A 17,954-nucleotide genomic window follows, 5' to 3' on the forward strand; every position below is an offset into this window, starting at 1 on the left:
TGTGTTTTGAACTAATCTGTGGGCTAACAATACTGTATAATGTTAATGCTTTCAGTGTATGTTGGTTTCTATAAATAGAGCGATGATTTTATTGGACACGTAATTTACATAAGATTTGTAGCACAATAGTTGTAGATGGTTAATTTAAAAGGTGTTAAAGTCCTACTGATATTTGAAACAAGCAGCTACCTAGGCTCGTCTTGAGCCGATATATTGATGTAAGAAATATCTAGGCCTGTAGTAAATGTAATGTCTTCATTGAAAATTGCTTGCAAAGGGTCCGATTCTTAAAATAGGCTGCATATCAAGTTATGAAAATTTTATATTTATCGCTTTTTTAAAATAGCCTGAAAAAATATATTATGCTCTTCTACAAGAATTATAAACATTCTGTCACATCTATCTTTTCTTTCTTTTTTTATATTTGTCCATGCTGTTAGTAATATCTGTCATATTTAAAGAAATATGGTAGGCTAAGTAAAAAAAAAAAAAAAAACTAACAAAATGAATACCGGTAGTGAAACTAAAATAAATACGAACAGTCACATCTTTGAAAAGAAAAACAGATCTTACTCTTCATGAATGTGACTTTGCCACTGCTTCTTCGTTCATGCGGTAGTTCTCCAGATTGTTTAAGATTGAATTTATACGGAGATCTTGAGAAAAAGGATTTAGTTTGAGCATCGGTACCGGTAGTTTTTTATTGTCCTACCAGTTATACTGTACATTTTGGGAAGAGTTTTTTTTTTTCTTTTTGTGATTTCTTCACACACTTAACTTTAACTTTAATATTTTTTAAATATTAATACTTACCAGTAGTAGGATTCTGTAGTTAATAATATTGTTTTTGGTGTATAATGTGCTGACACTAGTTTTTGAAAAAAAAAAAGTTGTGAAATCTCTTTGATGAAAGGGCAAACTCATGTATTGTCTGAAAATATTGCTGATGTTAGTAACAGTTGGTTATATCTAGTGTTGTCTTAAATTATAATTTACGTATAGAATTTATGATACAAGCCATTTTAGCATCTGTTTCAGTTAAGTGCGGATGTTAGGCCCTACTACAGTAGATTTTTTCAAACTTAGGCTATAGATTTGTAATAGCTAGGCCTATTACCATTAACCTTTGTTTATTGTAAATGTAATGCCAATAATTTTATTCGTATACTACGTAGTTTAATTGAAGAGTGTGATTCCAAAACTTCCTCAGTCCATTTGACCATTTTTATGATTTATAGGCCAACATATGATTTTTTTTAGACTTCTGTCATATTTTAAACTTGTTTTCTTCCAAAACCACTCCAATCCTTATCTAAAAGTTTCTTTATTGTGCTTGTCACTTGAAAACTCACTCAGTCCTTAGACTGATGGATTAAAAAAACTAGCCCAGTCCTTTCATAAAAATGGACTTAACGTGTCATGGTTCATTTACAATATAAATAGGCCTATAGAGTTTTTTCGTCATTATCGATTAATACGGTATTAACTAGAATTTTTCAAAATTGAATTAGGACACAGTGACCTTTTAGTAGACTGAAGTGTCGTTAACCTGGAATGAAGTGAAGTAAGATACAAGCCGTAGACTCCTCATTAGTTAAAAATGTTTTGAGGTATTGCAACAAGTATGGAATTACATTAATCTAAGCAGGGTTGTTTTGCCAACTCATCTCCCGAATTTTTGAACGAAATCAGTAAGTGCAAAAGTTGAGATAGTGAAAGAAATTTAAGTCGTCACAATACATTCTTGAACCTGTTGGATTAGATAGGATAGGGATGTTTATTTTTGTTTGCCGTGGTATATGATAGCATGTTTTCTTTGATCGCATTTTTATGAACATATTTTGTGTCAGAGAAGTTTTGGCAGTACCCATATTGTTGAATGCTTCTGAATTATGTGCTAATATGAACCTTTACATAAACAAGAAGGAAAATAGGTGTTTGAATCTGGTACATACCAGTAGTCCCGTACTTATAATTTTACACTTTTCATAACAATCCAGTTTTTTGTCTTTCTACTACTAATAATGATATCTTTGTTTATAGTTTATTTTCTTGAACAATCTTTTACAACAGCGTTTCTCAAACTTTTTGATGATACGATCCCCTTTTCCTCACATTGTTTAATGCCATCTCCTGGCCCATAGTGCAGAGTAGATTGTAGAATATATCGGTAGTAATGTGAAATTTAGTGTTAATTAAAAGAAAATGATTTAATTAGGACTTATGTACAGACCCAGAAACAAAATTTGGGCCACTTGAATTTTTTTTCCAAGTTCCAGTTATAACATACTATGCATGCTCAATATAACTGGAACTTGGAAAATTCAGGTGGCCCAAATTTTGTTTCTGGTTCTGTACCCAAAATGGTCGGATGTTTAAATTTTCATAGAACAATCTTGAAATATTATTATTATTATTATTATTATTATTATTATTATTATTATTATTATTATTATCTTCATCTTACGATGTTTGGTGACGTATACACGTCCGTTGATGTAATATGTCACATCAACGGACGTGTATACGTCACCAAACATCGTAAGATGAAGATTACATTTGTAAAAGTTTCTTTCAACCCATAAGCAGTGCTGACTAGATCAGACGCTATGGACAGTACTCTATAACAGAGTCGCCAGTATGAAAGGATAATTCCAAGCGTTTGGCGTGAGACGAACTCGATAGCTCAGTGGTAGAGCGCCTGACCGGAGAACAAGAAGTCGTAGGTTCGATTCCCGCTCGAGGTTGTGAAATTTTTCTTTCATACAATGACTTGATTGTGACTGTAAATAGTATTTAAATTCATTATTATTATTATTATTATTATTATTATTATTATTATTATTGTTTACTTAAGCCCACCATCGATCCCTGTCCTGAGCAAGATTACTCCAGTCTCTACCATCATATCCCACCTCCCTCAAATCCATTTTAATATTATCCTCCCATCTACGTCTCGGTCTCCTCAAAGGTGTTTTTCCCTCCGGTCTCCCAATTAACACTCTATATGCATTTCTGCCCATACGTGCTACATGTCTTGCCCATCTCAAACGTCTGTATTTAACATTCCTAATAATGTCAGGTGAAGAATACAATGCGTGCAGTTCTGCGTTGTGTAACTTTCTTCATTCCCCTCTAACTTCATCCCTCTTAGCCCCAAATATTTTATTATATTATTGTGATGTACCTTCATCAACCCAAATATTTTCTTAAGCACCTTATTCTCAAACACCCTTAACCTCTGTTCCTCTATCAAAGTGAGAGTCCAAGTTTCATAACCATACAGAACAACCGGTAACTATTTTATAAATTCTAATTTTCAGGTTTTTTGAGAGCAGACTGCATGACAAAAGCTTGTCAGCCGAATAATAACAGGCATTTCCCATATTCTGTCTTTACTTTCCTCCCTGTTGCTCCAAGGTATTGGAATTTTTTCACCTCTTCAAAGAATAAATTTCCAATTTGTATATTTCCATTTCGTACTATGTTCTGGTCACGAGACATAATCATGTACTTTATCTTTTCGGAATTTACTTCCAAATCTCTCTTTTTACTTGCTTCAAGTAAAATTTCCGTGTTTTCCCTAATAGTTCGTGGAGTTTCTTCTGACATTCACGTTATCAGCCTTGATAAGCAGCTGATGTAACCCGTTCAATTCCAAACCTTCTCTGTTATTCAGGACTTTCCAGGATTATTATTATTATTATTATTATTATTATTATTATTATTATTATTATTTCGATTTTTATGTACGAAATGGGACATATTTTTGTTATTTTTTTTCTGTGGCAGTGTTATTGGCATGAGGAAGGTACTAAAAGCACAACCCCATGTTTACAATTTGTATTTAAATCGGTTTAGAATAGGACACAAGATAGGTAGGTGGATGTACGGGTAGGTACTAGATGCGGTAATTAAATGTAGTAGTCTTTGTCGGAGATAGGCTAGACCGCTGGAGTCTCCGGTAGTGAAGTAAGTAGGAGACCGAAATGACTGGTTAAGTGTTTCAAGAGCCCAAGAATTGCCATGAGCGGAATCAAAGTGTGTTGATAAGCAAGCAGCATCGCAGCTGTCTTGTCGGGGAGGTTGGCTAGACAGGAAAGGAAGAAAATGGAAATGATGTGGCAGAGGGGAAACGAAGAGAGAGGTGGAAGACTGCGAAGTATGCCGGCTTGCCAGTCAGTTGCGAGCGGCCAGTGTCGTGATGTGCGAGGACAGGGACGCCCATGAGTCTCGCAATGGTGCTGACCAAGGAGAAGGCCCTCAAGTTGCGATCCCTTCTCTTCGCGGTACGTATAACAGTGATGTCAATGCATTCACGCTTCTTGCGATTCATGGAAAACTGCAGCCAACCCCAGAAGTTTTCGTCTGTTTTGGGTTCAGGATCATCTTGCAACAGTGGATATGTTTTTAAACTCGTGTGCTTACCCAGAAGAAATGACTTTTTTTTTATCCATATAGGCCTAGTATTTAATGCGTAATCTTAACGTGATATTTTATGTACTAGGCTTTTTCGGCCTTTTGACGCTCCAACTATAACATTAGAGAATTACACTGGGCGTATTCTTAAACTCGTCGTGTGCTCATCCGGTAGAAGTGTTCTTGTTTTGTTTATAGTAGATCACACCCATAGACTCAATTTCATCCGCATCTCGAGATAGTATTTTTGTTCTGAGTTTTCGGTTCACGATTATTGAGACAACCATAATCTCGACGTAATCAACACTTTTTCAACGTCCTTTGACGTTCTAATTTTATTAGGTCATTTAATAAGTAATGTTTTTTTTTTTTTTTTAAGTTTGATGTTTTGTAAGATTTTCTTTAGTTGGGCAATGCAATTTACAAAACGCTATGATAGTAGCTATTTATTGTGAACGTGTGACGATTATTAAAACAGGGAATATCAAGTGGAGGTGGTAAAGTTAGAGATTAGAATCCTTCTAAAGCACTACTATAAACAAGATTATAAAGCTGCTGCCGCGGCTCGAAGAATATGTGAAGTCGATGGTGAAGGTGTCGTTAGTGAGCGTGTAGGACAACGTTGGTTCCAACATTTCAGTAATGGATAAGGATAAATTAAAGATTTTCAACGTTCTGGAAGACTAAGGTATGGAATATTGAGAATACACACAGAGTTTTTGAAGAAAATCCACAAAAAATACTTTTGCTTCAAAAGATCGTCACATTAAGACGCTTAGAAAATCATAGAGAAATTGCAGATCTGTACCTCATGAATTGACATCTGAACAGGCTCAACGCACAGTGAATATTTGTTGTATGCTTATCGCTAATCCCATGGATAATATATTATCAAAAGAATTGTCACATGAGGTGACTAAATGGGTATATTACCGCTACCCTGACACCTCAAACAGTGGCTCGATCCCCGCCAGCCTGCCAAAGTCGTCATTAATCAAAATTGACTCGGCTCCAAAGTAATGTTATATGTCTGATGAACTTTTGAAAGTGTGATTCACTGGGAGTTTGTTCCAAACGGACGTGCAGTCAATGCTGATCTTTATTCTCAACAGTTCATGAAGTTTCGAGAGGTACCTTGCATTAGTTAATAGAAACTGGACAATGCGAGACTCCATACCGCTCGAACAATCATGGAAAGAATCCAGGAATAGGGAGGAAACGAACTGCTGCCACACCCGGCATGTAATCCTGCTTGCATTATTATATTTTTCGATCTATGGCCCATTTCCTGCTTGAAAGTAATTTTCACAACTTGGAAGTCGTTGAAATGGTTATTACGGAATTCTTCGCACCAAAAATCGGAAACTGGTACCGTCGCGAGATAAACCTCGCTAAAAGGTGTCTCAAGACCATAGAATCTAATGGCCTTTACTTTGAATATTAGATTAATTTCTTGTAACAGCTCACTCTAACTAAAAAATTACGCAAAACCGACATTATTTATGAGACAGTATCTGTACAATTAGAAAATTATGATGGGTATGCTTTTAAAGTTTACGTTTACCTCGCCCTTCAACTTATTTTATCCGACGTGTAAGCAGACGATTCATGGAATAAACCGTTAGATATCCATGTGAAACTTGTATTTGTATACATTCTATTTAAAACTCGGTTCCGGTAATCTTCATACTTCTGCTAAAGCCATCAGCCGTCACAACACTTGATGGCGTCATGTGTATTTATCGATGATAACATCCGGTAGATATATATATAGGTGGCTTTGAAACATGTCCAGAATAGTTACCATCTGAATTTTCGCAAATGATTATAATTGTTGCTTTTCCTAATTTTCGTAACTGATAAAAGTTGCGTTATCTTATTTTTTTTTGTTCCCATTGTTGAATCTTTGACGTATAGGACTATATTTTTAAATGTTTTGGCGAATGAGTAACAGCAAAAATGTGTGCAAAGAATCAAAGACTGTTTGTTACAAACGTAATTTATTTGTGTAAAATAAATACACTTTTTAAACAGATTAATATAGTTAGAATTGGGTGAAATAAGTGAAGGCTGGGAAGACAATGACTAGAAGCAACATAGTAATGATTTCGTTGCAAGACATTTTTAATCGTTGCATGTGGATATTGTGGTGGTTTTTGTGTGGGATACATTGTAGCATCTGGTGAGAGATTATGTGTTAATAAGGTTAATATTATTGGAACAGGAGTTGTCACTCGCCGTGATTATTGTATGAATAAAAATTGGTCTGCTGTAGTCGGACTCGACTTGCTTGTGCGTTGCATGAAGCACGTTCACCGAAGTTGAATGGGTTTTATACTTTGTGGTATCGCGAAGTTAATCAGACTATGAAATGCTATGAACATGAAGTAATACGATGGCACGGGGTTATCGTTGCCCTTTCGTCGGTGATCCCTTACAAAATCGACGAATGCTCGTGTGCAGAAGTATCTAATTTTGGAAGTAGAGTTGGTTTAGAAGTAGAAGTTGTGTAGTGGCTTTCTACCTGTCATTTTCGTGTTTTCTTTTTAGTTTATACAGCTAGAACATTATTTCACACATAGTAATGCACAAAAAATGAACCAATGGCAAGACATTCTTAAGCAGGCCAAGACCCGATCAGGGTTGTAGCGCCAGGGATACACAAAAAAATTCCAAGGATTGTCAAGAAATATGTGAATAATCTTTTATTATGTATTATGTTATGTATTAATGCGCGCAGGAAGATGAATAATGTGCACATGAGCAACCGATTGAGTCGAATTGATTAACGCAAAAAATAAAATAGTCCAAGATTAATACAAGTAAATAGGCTACATATACAAGACTCTCACATATTTGTTGACTTTTTTGTATACTATTATAATATAAAATATTTTCTATAATGTGTAAACTTAAAAAAAAAAAAAAACCGCAGTGACAGGTAACATAGGTTTTATGTGGTCGACACTGGAATTTTTTATTGGAAAAAAATTATGTTAGGATAGGTAAAGTGATCAGGGGTATTATCAGTATTAGAGTTGTGGAAAGCTGCGGTAAACTGCCGTAGAATATGAAAGGGCAATGTAGAGCATTTGTGTTGGGTTGTCTAATAAATTCGTTCGCTCCTTCGCCACGTTTTAACCACTGACAACGCCTGAGAATACTGCACACCCCCAGTACAGTTACGACAGAGAAGTTGCCGAACAATCTTAGATATGATGTGGAATTTATTTACAAAACATTAAACACAAGATCATTCAAACCAGAGAAGGTAGTAAGGTTCTGTAAAAAACTTTATTTTGTTCAGAATGAACCATTATTATCGACAGTATATTGCCATTTCTCTGGAAGCTTATAAATTCCATTCTTACAAAATTTGGCAGATTTATGATTGATGAACTGTTCTATGTTGCGCCTGCAGTCCTCCAAGGAAGTTAGACGTTTGTCATTAAGTAACTTCTGCAGGTATCTGAATAGATAGAAGTCGGAAGGGGCAATGTCAGGAGAATATATCCCAATCGAAATTCCGCAACTTTGACGGGTCACCATAGAAGTATTTGGTCTGGCGTTGTCCTGCTGAAAGACGACTCCACCATTGTTGGCCAATTCCGGTCTTTTCTTTTCATTGGTTGCCTTGAGACGATCCACTTGAGAACAGTACAGTATTTTTCTCAGTTGATAATCTCACCAGTATGAAGAAATTCGTATTACAGAATTCCTTTCCAATCCCACCAAATGCATAGCATAACATTCCTTGTTTGAAGACCTGGTTTAGGAACTTACAGTGGCAGCTCCCCTTTCTTATGCTATGATATTCTCTTTCGTACATTGTCGCACACAATCCACTTTTCACCTCCTATCACCAGCCGTTTCAGAAAAGGATCATTTGATTGTGTCTTATTAAAGAATCGCAGATGGAAACGCGCTGAACCAAATTCTCCTCACTCAGTTGGTGCGGAACCATATATCGCGAAGTTTTACGTCATCAAGTTTCTTTAAATGCCTGGCTACACTAGCTCCTGTGCCATCTCCCGGGTTGTCATCCTGGATTGTTTATAATAATATAGTTTATTCTTTGCACGTATGTAATCACAGCCGCCCAATGCGAGGATTGTCTTCTAGGAACAACAAATTTCCAGCTCGAAATCGAGTTAATCACTTTTTACATCGATTAGTCACTGCATCTTCTCCGTAAACAGCACAGATTTTCCATTGGGTTTGTGAGGCGGTTTTACCCTTACAAAAATAAAATAGTTTAAGATGCCGAAACTGTTCCTTTTCGCCTTCTATATTATTTTTGTGAACACTCGCAATTCTACGCTGCTTCATCCGTGAGTCACAAACACGTACTGATGTATCCGATAGCGGGTCTGGTGGTTGAACTCTGTCGCAGGGATGTTTCGGCAACTATGATAACTTAGCTGTACATAGGGTAGCGTGCCTTTAGGCGGAATTTATGAAACTTACTATAAAAGAAGACGAACTTGTGAGACAAACCAATAGAATACAAAGCAACCTTAGATACACCAATGCTGTGCTAGTTGCATAAACAACAGGCGATCTTATCTATCAATGCTATATTAAAATGATATAATATGCGGATCCTATAACATACGTATTTGTTGTCCAAGGGTCAGCATTCGTGACTATAAATCACGAGATCCCAGGTTCGATTCTCGTCCTGAGTATGGAAATTTGTTCTTAAAGGAACTATTTAGGCCTAATACCTACTTTCACTCTTGAAGTTCTAGAAGTTAATTGAGTGTATATAAAGGATTTCTGTAGACAGGAGCACCTTAGGCTCCCAGAATCCGTCGTAGGTCTGAAATGTGGGAACTGTGCAATACAAAATATATTGTGTATCGATTTACCATAATGCAGTGGAAACTGTACACTTAGGGTATTATTTAAAAAGTGTAAGTAAATCAACTGGACTATAAATTCAAAATTACAATGAAGTTAATTTGAACATTAAATCAAATTATTATAGCTGAGATTGAAAATAAAATAAAACGCGCTTTAGCAATGAAAATTACATAAACAGTTTTGTGACGACGGGAACAATAATAATTACGAACAAATTAAATCCTTAACGTTGACATTTCATTTCTAATTAAATGGAATTGAAGATTAATTCGTATAATTTAAGCTATAATATGCTTTTCCTATAGAAACTCTTAATATACAATTACTCAGGTAACTTCTGAATCTTTACGAGTCTCGTAAACATCGCATATTGCTAATAAGGAAACACTAATATAAGAAAAAAGCCTGTTTTTGTTTAAGAGAAGTAACACACATCCTTTCCACACGTCTGGAACTTCGGGCTAATACCTATTTGATATCTTACGCATACGCCCAAATTACCATTTACACTAATTATTATAACACTCATAACCAGCTTACAGTCCTATTTGATATTCTACAAAGGCATTTCGTTGATTATAATAGGATTCTGTAACTCTTAATTAAAGAAACATTTCGATTCCTATACATGCATTCAAATTTTTTTCTGACCAATACTACAAATTCTACGACCATTTCTACCATATAATACCCGATTTTAGTATTCTACCAAAACCACCGGACCAGTATTCTACAAGGCGCAACTCTAGACAGAACCAAATAAGGTATGGAAGCTTAAATAAACAAAATAATAAAATCGTAACAAGTGGTGGGAACGTTCATATAGGATGGCGGATTGTAGAATAATAGAAGAGCTTCTAGGCGATGTGGGAAAGATGGATGGACAGTTTGTATGAAACAACTGAAGGTGGTGTAGACTCAAATGGGCATAATATATCTTAGAGATGACGGCGACGATGATCGCATTTCTCTATCATTGCTTATTAAATTAATGGATGTTATATTGTTAAGAATATCCGCGGATGTGGAGGTAAACGCCAGGTGCATTTATGTTACTCATTTACGATGAGTGTTACGTTTGATAAGTCACACCTGATGAGATTGTTATTACCTTATTTATTTTCTAATACCACGTAAATCGGATATGTGTTATACCGGGCGGGACTGTTACAAATCAGTAGTTTGCAAGATTTCATAATTTTAACCATGTGAGGAGCTCTGAAGAAATCCGTTGAGTCAATCTACAATCGTAACATGAGTTTGAAACGGATCCTTACATTCGAAATGGACCTAAGTAGCATACATCGAACTACAAACTTCATTCTAAGAAAAATAATTGAATTAGAAGCGTATTGAGTTCGTAGCCTTGTGTAAGACCTTACCCAGAGTATGAATTCTTGTGAAACTTAGTAGGGGATTCCACAGTATTTCGGACATCGATTTTGTTAACTTTCATCGGATAAAATATATGCATAGAATGAAAGCAGTAGCCATCCGAAAAGTCCTGTCGAATGGACTTTAATTTTCGAGTTATCGTTTGAATTTAATTATAGCCCTTTTGAAACTAAAGTAAGAAGGTGTTTTAATAGCGGTTTTTGTAGCTTAGCGGATAAGGTGCTGGACTGATATTCGTAGGGTTAATAGTTCGAGCCTGTCTTTCGCAATAATGTTTTATTTTCTTTTTAATGATTTTTATTTGTGATTATCACTTTTCTTTAGCTTAATTTTTATAGTTACATATTTTTGTCAGTTCTTTTAATTCTTATGTTTATTTTGTCGTAATATCATTGAGAAATGATATTCTGTGAACACCAATTAAAAACAAGAAATTCTTACAACATGAGAAGAGTATAAGTTGTGCAGAAAACGTTTTCTGAATATACGAAATGAAAATAATATATTGTAGATAAATACGTCACGTTGAAGCATATTTTCTTACTGTCCGGAATATCGTGTTTATTATCTTCGTCAGTACAGGTTTCTATTTGCACACCATTCATCGAAGCTTTATCTGCAATGTGTGGTTCGCTTCTTAACTGTTGCTCTGCTTATCGATCGCAGAACTAGCAGTTCTTAGCAGCTCTACCTTATTTATACAGAACCTGTTGAAGTAAATTGTCCGAAAAAAAAAAAACGGTTCTGGAACTCGACTCTTATTGAGTAGCCTTCTAATTGTAAGAAAAATTGAGAATAAGAAGTAATTAAAAGTAAAATAAAAACGAATCTATCAACCTTAAGTTACTACTGTAGTCCGCCATCTTATACACTACATTACTGCACTGATACTACAGCTTCCTACTTTACATCTTTTATTTATTTAGTTAATTATTTAGTTTCTTTAGATATTTATTTGTTTATTTATTTATTTATTTTGGCACAGTTAAGGTCATGAGACCTTCTCTTCCACACTACAAGAAGTGACATGCATTCAAATAAAATAACAGTAGTAATATTAATAGTAATACACAAATATAAAATAATTATTTAACCGATTAAGGAGCTTACATACAATGGAATATTGACTAAACGTGAGAGTTTCCCCGATATAATATAATTAAGCAGTTTAGAATTTATATCCTAATCCTATTTTATGCTAGGCCTAAATGACAATTTATATAAACCGACAGAATAACCTATAGAAACCGGCCAACACTCACAGGTCTTATAAGGCCTATAAAGAAATTCAAAAGTTATAAAATAAAATAATATCTGGAAAGTTAAGTACAGCTTCGTTAGATTTCCTAATTACAGCTGTTCCTATCTCCAAAACTGCTACATTTCGTGTGTGTTGCAGTTTCTTCGAACTAATACCTAATTGCTCTTAGAGTGCTAAACATGAAACACATTATGTAATGTTCGTTTCCCACAAGATTATCCTTCTTAGGCCCAAATTACTCCGTAAGCTTCTTGTTTTTAAACGCTCTTAACCTCTGCTCTCTCTGTCTCAAGGTGAAAGACCACGTTTCTCACTTTATGTAACCGACCTTCACTTCTCTTGAAAGTGTTCGCTCGTATAAATAGGAGTTTCGGAGCTTCTTGTTTTGCAGAAGTGCGGGAACCGATTTGTATGCTGTATGTTGTGGTAGGTCGGTGCTTGTCACATTTCCCATCGTCCGGTGGAACCGAAGTTCTGTTTTTAGCAAATCACAGAGGAAAAAAATCTGTACTTCGTGCAATATTCAGACCATAATTGTCGCCCACTGTTGTAATGAATAGCCATGCTTAAGGACCGTATCTCGTGAATAAAGATTTCAGATTTATGGGAAGTATGAGGGAAGTTTATTGCACATACATTTATTTATACACACAGTTTTGCGGGAAGAAGTTTTCGATTAAGAGACTTAATTTAAGGAAGATGTCAAGCATTTCATAACTCCCTTAGTTTGTGCCAAAGTGTTATGAAATTTGTTTGTTGCATATAACAACATGTGACGCACGTATGGCAATTTTCATGAAAATTGAACGACTATTTTGAGTAAGAATGACTTAAAACATTTTAGTAATTTTTATTGAAGCGTAAAATTGAGGAATATAAAGAAGAGTGGCGTGGCACCGTGACATTTAATAATATTATTTTAGGACACTTTCTGATGGCATTTTTAAATTAAATTTGGCAACCTAATCGTTAAATACTAGAGAATACAATAAAAATAAAATAAAAAAGTATACTTTTTGACCATTTTCATCTACCTTTCACCTTAATTTTGTAGATAATAACTCATGTAATATTCACCGATTTACTGTTACTATCTTAGAAAGAAAAAAAATTCAAGTAATGCCGGTATTGAGCAAACAGCCACATCTGCTATCGCCCTATGTTTCAAATAAAGGTCCTTTTTATTATTAAAGTGATATTTCATGTGCACCATTTCTAACGTATTTACTTGTACTTAAATATTGAACATGAAGGGAAGTCGTCCAGTAGGAGAAGTCGCTGCAGGCCTATATAAACGGCATGTCGAATGGTATCCGCAACTGATATCTAATAGAAGTTTCTTGAAAATCCCGATGTCGACTTTCCCTAACATCACAGTATTATCTTTGGTGTAATAAATAAGTAAAAGTTGCTAAAAATAGAACATTTCTTGACTTTTACAAGTTTCCACAGTATATTAAGAGGAATGCTCTAATCTATAATATATTTCCTCTTCATATTTATTAAGAAAATGTTCCTTAAAAATTAGTAATATAACACCATCGAGATAATATAGTATGGTGGAGCCCCATAACTCTTAATGTACCTACCTTGCGCAGCGCAGTTTGGTCCACTTCTGTGGCACGTGAGCCACTAGACATTGCTCTGGCCATCCCTCGTTTTCCTCTTCCTCAAACACTCGCTTTTCAGACAGGTTCCGAAATCAGGCCTCCTGCGTTTTGACCACTATTTTCTTTGTTGCCGCTGCAATACCTTTTGGCAATGTAAACGAAAACATTTCGAGACTTGTTGCCCAACACTGCGACACATATCTGGTGCCAAGTGCACAGTTTTGCTTTTTTCCAAATAGTTGCGGCCACTATAACACCAGGGTGTGGTGAAATTTTGAGACCTTTTCAGAAGAGAATTAATGATTGATGTCTTATGTAATTGTGTGCATAGGTTTGAATCTCACAAGTGGCAACAATAAGGCACCACTCATGAGGCAACTAGAAGATAATGGGGATAGGGTGGCCAGTTCCTTTTCCGTCCATTGCAAATATCGCTGACTAGATACATTACACTAATCAGACTTCAGATATATACAAACAATTATTGTTCTTTCTCTGACACATATCGTGAAGTGAGATGTACTGCCTATATAATAGATGTAGCCTACATATCAGCCAGAACCTCAATCAGAGGTATTATTAGTATTATTATTATTATTATTATTATTTTTATTATTAGGCTATTAACTGTAGAGAAGAAATTTTCTCATGAAATTTCGGCCAGTGTATGGGACCGGTGCCCACCCAGCATCGTGATGCACTTGGGGAGCTGCGATAGGTAGCGAAATCCGGTTGCGAATGCCAGCTATAACGGCTGGGGGAATCATCGTGCTAACCACACGATACCTCCATTCTGGTTGGATGATCGTCCACCTCTGCTTCGGCACGTGGGCGTGAGGCCAGCAGCCGGCTGGTCGGTCTAGGCCCTTATCGGGCTGTAGCGCCACGGATTATTATTATTATTATTATTATTATTATTATTATTATTATTATTATTATTATTATTATTATTATTATTAACTGTAGAAGTCCGTAACCGTTGGTCATACAAATGGTCGCTCCATACTTTCTTGCGAAGACTACACTAAAAACATTACTTCATAGCCAAGTTAGAAGGGAAGATCGCCTGCTGGAAACATTTGATTGAAACCCATTTGAGGTCCACTCAGCCTGCTATGAAATTGGGTACTGGATCTTTCCCGGGGGTAATTAAGGCGGTTGGATCGTGGTGCCGACCACACCACCTCATTCTTGTGCTGAGGTCAAGAAAGCAGTCAGCTTTACCTCCATGTCCCCCAAGCACCTTTCGTTTCAAGTTGTAATTTGAAGAATGGATTCCAATACTACGTAGATTATAGACTAGTCTTTCTATACGGAGTGTTGACAGGTTTCTTGACTACATATCAGTGCAATTATTTGCTAGGAATCGGGGTAGCCGAATGGATAAAGATGTAGACTAACGTACTTGAGAGCTTCGGTTCGAATCACTGTATTACCACTGTCTTAATTTATTATTTTCTGCTGTTGAATAGCTTCTATATTTTATTCTTTTCTTGATTTACACATGCTATGTTTAAATTCTTTTCTCGTTTATATCAACGTAGAGAAATAATTTTTAACGTATGGCATTGTATTAGGATAGATTTAACATTTACGTAAACGGAGAAGAACAGAGTTGCCAGATTTACGTAAATGTCAGTGATCAGTTAATATTTGTGAAACAAAATGATCACTTAAAAATAAATCTGAGCTTTAAATAGGAGAACAGTAAAATTGTTGCTTTTTAAGGAACGAGAAAATATGGGCGACACGCTTAATGTCACTTTTGTATGTTTTCATTAGAAATCTAGACTTTTTTAAGTCCGCTGTGGCTCAAGTGATAACGTTTCTACATACAGTGGGTTCGATTCCCGGCAAAAAGTGAATAAATATTTGTCTCCCATAAGAGCTGACTGTGGGTTCTTTGTACTGACAACATGACGAGGGGATCCCGCAACTTGTGACTGTCTTATTTTTTTAATGTTAACAAGAGTGATAAAATCGTCAAGTAATAATGGTGATAGTCTGGACTGTCTGTGATAATTAAACTTGTGGAGGTGGTAACACAAGATTGTTTTTCGCTCTACTGGAATTGTTTCGTCAGAAGCGCGGGGTGTAAATATCATTTAAAGATTGGACGGACACGTGTGTGAAAACGTGCTCTCTCCTTTGCAGAGCGATTTGATGTGTAAGCCTATTGTGAAAGCCGAGTCTGTTGTAGCAACGCTTTGTGCACGTGCAAATCTATTTAAACGTATTCCTCGCTCAGATCAGTTACATGTTTTGTACGGAAGTTGAGGGTCCGTTGCATTGACCAAGAGGCTCCTGCTGCCTCAAGAGATTAGACAAACAAGAGTGTAAACACAGAAGCAGCTTACGTTAATCGTGGTTTACACAGACTTGTTTCTCAACTTTTGACTTCCGCGATACCGGTGCCAGTAACGCACATCTTCACTTCAATGGTGGTAGCCTGCGTGATACGGGAATCAGGTCTCACAAAATACAGTGCAGTTCCGAGTTTTGCGTCTTCAGTAGAGGAGTCTGTGTTTCTGCTCGGTGTGAGGGTACATACTATTATTATTATTATTATTATTATTATTATTATTATTATTGGGAGAAAAAATGGGAGTTAAGGGTACAGTTCAGCAGTTATTCATAGATTTCAAAAAAGCATATGACTCGGTTAAGAGAAAAGTTATTGAATTTGGTATGCTCAAGAAACTAGTTCGATTAATTAAAATGTGTCTCAGTGAAACTTACAGCAGAGTTCGTATAGACCAGTTTCTATCTGATGCTTTTCCAATTCACTGCGGGCTAAAGCAAGCAGATGCACTATCACCTTTACTTTTTAACTTCGCTCTAGAGTATGCCATTAGGAAAGTCCAGGATAACAGAGAGGGTTTGGAATTGAACGGGTTACATCAGCTTCTCTTCTATGCGGATGACGTGAATATGTTAGGAGAAAATCCGCAAACGATTAGGGAATACACGGAAATTATACTTGAAGCAAGAAAAGCGATAGGTGGCCTACCCTCATGCACTGCGTCATAGATATATGACAGTGGCACAATGTCCACTATAGTGAACCCAAGAGGTGAAACTTAAACTGAGAGGATTCGATCCGACATCGGGATGGGAATCCGGTGTGGCTTAGTGGATAGAGCGTCAGCATGTAGAGCTGAAAACCCGGGTTCAAATCCCGGTGCCGGAGAGAATTTTTCTCTGTTCCACTCTTCCATCATCACAAAATTGAGATGGTTACCTGATGTAACAGACGATTTTAACAAAATAGGTATCGGTATTCGAAAGTGGAGAAGGAAAACACAGAAAAGGGATACTTGGAAAAAGATAGTTGATATCAAGACTCACTTCTGGCTGTAGCTCAAGTAACGGCGACGTTGATGATGATGATGATGAAGAATGAGGTGAATACGCACCAGTAGAATGGGATAAGAGATGTTAATCCTAAGCGTTTCGCTATTATTGAAGTTAGAAACTCAAGAAATCGGTCGTCTGGATTATTTACAACGGTATGATGTGTTGCAATATGAACTGAACCCTCGGACAAGTAGTAGATATTTTTGTCTTCAGCAGAATGCGTGGTAAACTCTATGAGGGAATTAATTGAGAGGACAGGCTAAGAACATGTGTACAGTAGTCATAGATTGACGGCAAGTAGACTTTGCACCTGCCCCTGATAGAAGACTCCAGGCTGAATTTGTCGGTTATTTCTCGCCCGTGTTGAATTTGGGCATATGCAGTTGAAAGCGTCCTTAAATAAAATATTACAACACTATGCTGTATGTGTTGAAAATGACCAACCCCCATTTCCTTGCACGGTGCTAGGGGAGCCGGAAGAGTAATGTGGGAGGGTGGTTAGACGATGAGGATATATGGCAGTGAAGTGCAAACAAGAGTTTACTCTAGGAAGTGCGAGTTTCCCCATTTGACATGTGGGGAATGTTGCGAGGCAGAGGGTAGGTTCTTATTCTGTTTGTTTTGACGTGGTACATTACTCCCCGATGTTTGCGGAGGACATTTATTATTATTATTATTATTATTATTATTATTATTATTATTATTATTATTATTATTATTATTATTATTATTGATACATAACTCTATTATACGTCTAAGAGAGACACTAAACTAATCATGCGTTAATATATTACGATATTCAAAAAAAGATTACAGGATACCGTATCGAAGATCAACTTTTCAGTTGTATTAGGTAGTTCATTGATAATACCTAAGTTGAAAAACTTTAGAATGATGGTGATTTCTGGATATGTATAAATTATTATTTAAGATATTTATTTTACAGTATGCGTACACATGAAATTTGAGTTTCTAAAGTTTATATTAGCCTATATTACAAAGTATGTAAATTATAAATTGGGTAGCTCTGTATGTTGAACGCGTCC

At 36.1% G+C, this 17,954-nt stretch overlaps 1 protein-coding gene across 5 annotated transcripts in view; it reads left to right on the forward strand.

Moving 5' to 3' along the window:
* Window positions 1–17,954, forward strand: part of Pkn (serine/threonine-protein kinase N) — a 251,712-nt gene that overhangs the window by 1,295 nt on the left and 232,463 nt on the right. For 4 of the 5 annotated variants that reach the window (XM_069830222.1, XM_069830223.1, XM_069830228.1 and 1 more), the window contains exon 1: window positions 4,155–4,289. The exons of the other annotated variant lie outside the window; for it this stretch is intronic. In XM_069830222.1, the coding sequence (XP_069686323.1) occupies window positions 4,227–4,289 (63 nt within the window). In that variant the 5' untranslated portion in view covers window positions 4,155–4,226. Of the gene's footprint in view, window positions 1–4,154; window positions 4,290–17,954 lie in introns of those variants that run through there. 5 annotated transcript variants of the gene reach the window in all.

The sequence above is a fragment of the Periplaneta americana genome, chromosome 7 (genome assembly GCF_040183065.1).
Source record: "Periplaneta americana isolate PAMFEO1 chromosome 7, P.americana_PAMFEO1_priV1, whole genome shotgun sequence".
NCBI lineage: Eukaryota > Metazoa > Arthropoda > Insecta > Blattodea > Blattidae > Periplaneta > Periplaneta americana.